The 7631-nt window shown below is 43.9% G+C and overlaps 2 protein-coding genes across 2 annotated transcripts; both read right to left on the bottom strand.

The window, feature by feature from the left end:
- Nucleotides 1-212: 212 nt before the first annotated feature.
- Nucleotides 213-2957, bottom strand: LOC127777345 (GTP-binding nuclear protein Ran-3). The gene is made up of 8 exons (XM_052303919.1): nucleotides 2835-2957; nucleotides 2531-2600; nucleotides 2367-2423; nucleotides 2090-2207; nucleotides 1115-1204; nucleotides 847-1026; nucleotides 625-702; nucleotides 213-502 (listed from the first exon to the last, which is right to left on the bottom strand). The coding sequence occupies exons 1-8, from the start codon at nucleotides 2835-2837 to the stop codon at nucleotides 430-432; spliced, it is 669 nt and encodes a 222-aa protein (XP_052159879.1). The 5' UTR covers nucleotides 2838-2957; the 3' UTR covers nucleotides 213-429.
- Nucleotides 2958-3762: 805 nt separating this feature from the next.
- Nucleotides 3763-6865, bottom strand: LOC127778120 (26S proteasome regulatory subunit 8 homolog A-like). The gene is made up of 7 exons (XM_052304775.1): nucleotides 6594-6865; nucleotides 6185-6282; nucleotides 5423-5710; nucleotides 5176-5339; nucleotides 4785-5040; nucleotides 4567-4677; nucleotides 3763-4308 (listed from the first exon to the last, which is right to left on the bottom strand). Exons 1-7 carry the CDS (start codon nucleotides 6805-6807, stop codon nucleotides 4168-4170), a joined length of 1272 nt encoding a protein of 423 aa, XP_052160735.1. The 5' UTR covers nucleotides 6808-6865; the 3' UTR covers nucleotides 3763-4167.
- Nucleotides 6866-7631: the final 766 nt, after the last annotated feature.

Raw genomic sequence — 7631 nt, 5'->3', positions numbered from 1 at the left:
GGTTATCGATCGATGAATGCATATTATAAATTTTCAATGAAAAGATAGAGCGAAAGGATCACGATGTAAACTCGTGAAGAGAATGATTCGTGTACATTGACACGTCTGAATTCTGAGAGGAACAGGCATGCCATCAGGTTTCGGCCAGCCAAGGACAGGTAACCAAGGCCATCTGTAGTTTTTAAATTCTGGACATTTTTAATAAAACTGAATAAATCCAACCTTATTTCATTACTCCAGTAAAGAAATTTACATAGCAGACTAGAAGAGCATTCGCGTTGATTCATTCATCCAGTAACGCCAGGAGCAACCTCAGAAACAAATACTAAACCAGCTTCATCCTACTCTACTGAATTTCTTAACACGGCCATTAACAAGTCTATCATGATCACCTAAAGTTCGAGTCCTAATCCATGGCCTCCGATGAGCTCAGTCCATCAGTCCATCCTCGTCCTCGTCCGGGAGAGGCATCGCCGCAGCAGCAGCTATCTCTGTCTCAATCCTGCGCCCACAAAGAATTTTGCCAGCATAAGACGAGGAAACCAACATCGCAGACAATTCAGAGAAGAATGATGGTGAGATAATCTTCGTGTAGGAGCACGCTTTGCAAAATGTTTAACTCACTTTTGCTGCGCGATGAGGTCGATGGTGACGTCGGCGGGGAGGAGGGCCAACTCCTCGACGAACCGAAGGTTCATGTCCCTGCATTTTGCAATCACACATCACCCATATTCACATTGTCAGACAGATTGTTCAGAATCAGTGTAGTGTTAAAATCAGGGTAAATGTGCAATGGTTGTGGTCTGCAACAATTAATCGGAGTGACAACAATTAACTATCAATTACCCTGTGAGCTTCCTGGCAAGGTAGAGGAAAGGCTTCTCGAAGTTGTAGTTGCTCTTGGCAGAGATCTCGTAATACTGGAGGTTCTTCTTCCTGTGGAAGGTCACCATCTTGGCCTTCACCTGCCTGTTCTTCATGTCCACCTTGTTGCCGCACAGCACGATCGGTATGTTGTCGCAGACCCTGATAGACAGATGCAAGTCTCGATCAGTTCAGGACACTGAAGAGAAGAACAATTTCAGGATGATTTGGGAGAAGAGAGAGCTTTCACCTGCAGATGTCTTTGTGCCAGGTGGGAACGTTCTTGTACGTGAGACGCGAGGTGACATCAAACATGATGATCGCGCAATGACCATGGATACTGATGAAAAAAGCAGGAGGGATAAGTAAATTCTGGTTCTACACTGTACAATGAGCAAAACAAATATAATTCTCCGATCATAATAAAATCATGGCACTAAATTTTTCAGAAGTTTATTTATGCCGACAAATCTAGTTCCAGTAAGGATTTCTACTGCTTCTTACATAACATTGAAGACATTTCTGTCACTTCGAGAGAAGATTTGGGGATTAACAGTCAAGCTATCGAGGCTACTGAAAACATAATTGATCTAGATCCTGAGTACTGCATCATGTTCCTGGATTATCACATACTCCATTTGCTATAAGAGATGAATGTTTTGCAACTAATTAAAAAGATCTAATAGTAAATAGTCACCACATCAGATCAACATTCAGTAATCAAATTTCCGGGGATTCCTATGACCAATGTGATTTTTCATCATGGCTGTAAACTTGCAGATACAAAAGAACGGTTTCTGCTGCTTCTTGCATACTTCCTCCGTTTCACAATGTAAGTCATTATAGCATTTCCCACATTCATATTGATGTTAATGAATCTAGACATATATATTTACCTAGATTCATTAACATTAATATGAATATGAAAAATACTAAAATGACTTACATTGTGAAACGGAGGGAGTAATATTTAAGTCATTTCAATCTGCCTAGGCTGCTCAAAACATTGCCGATATAAGATCCCGAATACTTGCATGCATATTCCTGAATTATCAGACAATTGCTAAGAGATGAATGCTTTGCAACTAAATTGAAAACATTCAATAGTCACCATCCTGATCCTATGGTCAATGTGGTTGTTCACAGGAATTCATCATGGTTTCAAATTCGCAGAGGCACAAAAGATATGATTGAAACGTCTGAATCTGACGCAATAAATTCTTACTAGTATCCATCACGGAGGCCGCCGAACTTCTCCTGGCCGGCGGTGTCCCAGCAGCAGAACCGCACCTTGCCGCGGCTCGTGTGGAAGTCCAGTGGCCGCACCTCCACCCCGATCGTCGCTGCAAACAAACAGATCAACAACAACAACAACGTTAACACCTTGCCGCACGATGCCACGATCGATCTCTCCTCCTCCTCCTTCCTCCCAATCCGACACAACAGAATCAAGCGGGATCGACGACGAGATCGCGCGGTGGTGGTGGGGAAGTGAGCCTTACGTTCGTAGCGCTTCTCGAACTCCCCGGTGATGTGCCTCTTCACAAACGTCGTCTTCCCTGCAGAGCAAAAACGGGTTGATTAATCAGGACGCCGGGATGCAACCGCCGATCGAGGCACCGGAGGAGAAGAAGATCGAAGAAGAGGAGGAGCGTGGGCGGCTCACCGGTGCCGCCATCGCCGACGAGGATGAGCTTGAAGGAGGGGTACCCCACGGCCGCGGGGTCAGGGAGAGCCTGCGCACGCGACATCACATCACAAGGAATCCATTACTAATCACCACAAGAACAACCTCACAACAAATCAATGCGGATCATCCGAAATCCCCCAATCACTCGCGATCGAGACGAATCAACGATCCCATCATCCAAACCCCAGCAGCAAGCAGACGAATCAATCGAAACAAACCCACCAAACAAAAAACATCCATCACAGTAGAGAGAGAGAGAGAGAGAGAGAGAGAACCGCACCATTCCGAACCGAGAAACCTTCGCGAGAAACCTCTTCCGATCGATCGATCGGCGGCGACGGCGGTGGCGGCGACGAGGCGGGTTGGGGCGGCGAGGCGAGACGAGGGGTTTTATACGGGCGTGGGCGCGTGGCTTGCTTGGGTTGGACGCGACCAACCGCCACGGGGGGGTTTAGCTTGAGGTCTAAGTGGCTTCTCGATGGCCGTCGGATGTGCGCGTGGGCACCGTATCCACCGTACACGTGTCCACCTGGTGGAGGCAACGGTAGCTTTTACCTTACGCGGCGGAGCCGTTTGGGGAAGAGAAGGTGGAGGTTAGCTTCGAATTGACGTCGAGAGATGTGGGTAAACGCGAGCGTCGCGCCACGTGGGCTGGCCGCTGACTACGCGGCCCCACATGGCAGAGGCCCACCAGGAGATCCACGTGAATAGATGGCTTTTGGGCCAGGATTAGTGGACGTGGGTTTTGGGCCACATGAATAAGGGCTCATTTTAGATGGGCGGTTCAAGCCCGGCCCATCCATATGGACCACATCTGGACCGGGATTGGTATCATCACATGTTAAGGTGAACTTTCTTTAAAAAAGAAAAGAAAGGTTTGTGTCAAACGACACGAGAGATTAGCTGATTAGGGAGAGCGATATTTTATATGGTGGAATATAAATAAAGCTCGTTTAGTTGCTCGGTTCAATATTGGTCTGTTTGCAAGAGCTTATGGCAGCTCAGCTTTTCATCTAAAATTCTAAGAAGTTATAGTCATAAGATCCAGACCAACTTCTCAAAATTTCAAGCTTCCCAAATAAGACCCTGTTTTTCTTTCAAAATAAAAACTATTTAATTTGTCCCCCGGATCTCAAAAAAGGGTGTGGAAACAGATAAAAACTCTTGAATGGAAATTGAAAAGAAATGTAGCCCCAGTTCCGAAATGGTAAGATCTTTCGCACAAGAAGAAGGGGCGACCCATATTAGCTTGTTAACGAAAACATTCTCCATTGTGATATTGGCAGTTTGATCCAATATGGGCGTAAGTTGGCAACTTATCCTGATCTACAAAATCTGGGCTAAATTGTGCACACACGAGCAGAGGGTGGAACCAATCCAGTGAACAATATGAAGTTACATCACACCAGCGAGAGATTGATCTAAACCTTTTCATTTCACATCTTGATAATCCAATGAAGGAATTCTATAACTTTAAAAGAAGCTACTGTAAGATGTTGAACGTTTCCCTTCTCGACATGTTTTAAGGAATTTACAGCGATCAATGCATCGCTGGCGCTGTTTAGCTTCAGCTGTTTAGGCACATGACAGGGATGTCGAGATGAGAGCTTCCTTCACTTCCAGAGCTTGCGCAGGGACATGTTCTTTTCGGTATCCTTCTTCATCACCTTCGCCACCGCCATCAAGAAATCCTCCTGGTTGACATGAACCCTTCTCTCGCGAAGGGCAAACATTCCTGCTTCCGTGCAGACCGCCTGAAACCCAGAAAGGTGAAAATCAAGGTGAGTAACTTATGTACAGTGATATAGCTGATAGCATCAATATGGAGCAAAACAGATGCAAAATGGAGTGCAATGTCGCCTACATGCAGCGCTAAAACAATGAGCAGACTGAATTTCATGGTATTTAGCAGTTCTCATATAAATGTTGGTTGTTTCAGTTCATGATATTTGTATCAGCTTGAAATGAGAAGTATTTTAGAAAATTGGTTCGTAAGTGTCAACTATACACACCTTAAGCTCTGCTCCAGATGCCCCATTCATCTTCTCTGCAATCTTTTTCAGATCAATGCCACGCATCAAGTTCATTTTTCTTGAATGAATCTTCAAGATATCAAAGCGGGACTGCAGGAGAAAAAGATGCGATTAAGTAACTAAAGAACTGATGACGAGATGAAGTAGCATGAACTCTGCTGCTTGCAGAAAAAAAAAAAGAAGTGATTGCCACTTACATCTTCATTCGGATTTGGAAATTCAATCTTCCTATCAATGCGACCAGGCCTCAGGAGAGCTTGATCCAAAATATCCATCCTATTTGTCGCCATAAGAACCTTAATTTTGTTTGATGCTTCAAAGCCATCAAGTTGATTCAGAAGCTCAAGCATAGTGCGTTGAACCTCACTATCACCACCCCCAGATCCTGACTGCATTCTAGCAGATCCAATGGAGTCTATTTCATCCATAAAGATTATGGATGGTGCATGCTCTCTGTCAAAATTCAAACCAAAGACGTCAGCCTACTGAATAGTGTAAAGCAATGCAAGCATCCTTCCCAATGAAGGATTTTCAGATCCCATTGAATATATGGTAAATTTCAATGTATCATCAACAGAAAATGTTTACCTGGCCATCACAAATAGTTCACGAACCATTCTGGAACCCTCTCCAATATACTTCTGAACCAACTCGGAACCTGACACCCTAATAAAGGTACAGTCGGTGTGATGAGCAACTGCCCGAGCTAGTAGCGTTTTTCCTGTACCCGGAGGTCCGTAAAGAAGGACACCCTGTAAAAATCAAAGGTGAATATTTTCCACTAATAATGACAGTTGATACCAAACAAAATGCAAACTGGTAAACAAGTTCTAACCTTTGGCTGGGCAATTCCAAGACTTTCAAACAGCTCAGGATGCTTAATGGGAAGCTCAATAACCTCTTTGATCTCCTTAATCTGCTGATCAAGGCCGCCAATCATATCATAAGTAGAATCAGGAACCTTCTCAACCTTCATAAGATTAACCAATGGATCGACTTTGCTGGGCAGGATAAGATGAAGCATATAGCTGTCATTTCGAAGAGCAACTCTTGTTGAAGGAGAGAGCTTTGTAATATCAATACTTTTATCGACATCAACAACATATTTTCCTTCTGGGTGCACCTGAAAGATTGCAATTGATCAATTAACACAGAAAGATTTACCAAATGTTTGATAGAATTACTAAAAATTTCTGCTCTCATAATACCCACACGATATCGTTGTGTTAGTGCAATAATTGCGTACATTTTAAAGCTATTATCACTATAGTATGTCATATGAAGTGACCATATAGCACTTCTTCAAGATCTCTATTTAATTGACTGAGTATAAATAATTGCATCTGCACACTATAGAGTAAAAATATTTCTGCTATTTACTATTCGCAATCATACTTTTGTAAAGCTCCCTTTCGGGTGCTACCAAAACAAATCGCAGCTTCTATCCAAATTTAAAATATATGCAGCCATGATCTGACTAAAAGAAAGGTCTCACCAACAAAATATTATCTTCCCCGATTATCTCCAAAGCAACACTCATGTGCACAAATACTAAAACACAGCACTAAGAAAAGGCAAGAAAGCAAAGGATATGTACCTTCACTAGAACCTTGGACTTGCCCATAACCTTGACAACCTCACCAACATATGAGCCCGGTTCATGGAGCACCTTCAACTCTTCCCCCAGCGTTTTAACTGCAACATCAAAATCGCAAGGAGGGAAAATAAAATAAAAATATTAGCACATTATACCCCAAAGCACGAATCCCAATACAAAGAAAGTCTAGAATCCTACTATCACTACTTCATTCAACGGCAGAAACGGGGACGACGAACATAGAAACCACATAAAAAGATAGAAGTCTTGATACAAAATCAAGAACCTCTGAGGGGGGGATTCACACGAGACGGGAAACTAGGGTTGCGAGCAAACGCGGCAAGATTAAAACCAAACCACGAGACGGATTCGACTGCCCCGCGCGCGGGGGGAGGGGGTCGTCGTTTACCTTGGGAATTGAGGACGTTCCGCTGGGCCTCGAGGCGGCTGAGGTTGTCCGTCCCTTGGCGGATCTGGAGCTCCAGGTCGTGGATGCGCGATTGGTAGTACGGCCGCAGCCCGTCGCCGCGGAAGGCGCTCCCCTTCGCCCCGTGGCCGTCTGCCCCCGCAGCCGCCGCCGTCGGCGCGGAGGAGGAGGGCCGCGAGACGTCCGCCGTCGCCATTGCTTCGAGTTCGAGGGTTTCGTTTCGTCTCGTCTCTTTCGTCGGGACGCTGATCCAGCTCGCGTTTTGAGAGGGCCGCTCTCGATCTGTGTTTCGTTCGTGTTGGGCTTCGTGGGCTTTTCTCAGGGTCGGTATTTATTGATGGGCTGTCACGCCGACTTGGATGCGCAGACGGATTGGAACCCGATCTCCGTGCGGTTCGTTTTCGTTTGGGAGAAGTCTATTTAGACTCCGAATCTGATTCGTGTCGCTCAATTGAAAAACCGGATATGACCATTCCTCCGATTATTAGAACGATATGAAATCTATACCTACCTAATAAAAAATCCGATTAGCTAAAAAAAACTATTGCAAGTTTTTTGAGTGAAAAACTTTCAAATCTAACTATAGTATATAATTAGGACAATTGCATCAGTGCCACTACTTTCAATTGCAATTGTGATTTTGCCTTCACTTTTTAGGGTTTGTGATTTTACCCGTTTTTTTTAAAACCAAACAACATGTTACCCTTGGTTTGGATGGTTAGTTTGACGGTGTTAAATCAGTGATGAAATGACATATATAACCTTGTTTTGTTATTGCATATTTACCCTACTTCTCTGTATTGAAATATGTATTTGCCCCTGTTTGGATAAGACGGAGTTTGACATGAAATTTGCCCCCATTGTGTACTGATATTTGACGAACTTCTAGCAACCTTGATAATATGACAAACACAAAATGGCACAAATATTCAAGCAAAAGAAGCATCACAAAATACCACAAAGTAAAAACAACATTCGGAATTAATGTTTTCATCAATAAGCTAAACAAGCATTCCAAAT

This window comes from Oryza glaberrima, chromosome 6, assembly GCF_000147395.1.
Source record: "Oryza glaberrima chromosome 6, OglaRS2, whole genome shotgun sequence".
Taxonomy (NCBI): Eukaryota; Viridiplantae; Streptophyta; class Magnoliopsida; order Poales; family Poaceae; genus Oryza; species Oryza glaberrima.
Note: the sequence above shows the minus strand (reverse complement) of the source record. Positions and strands in the feature narration are given on the sequence as shown.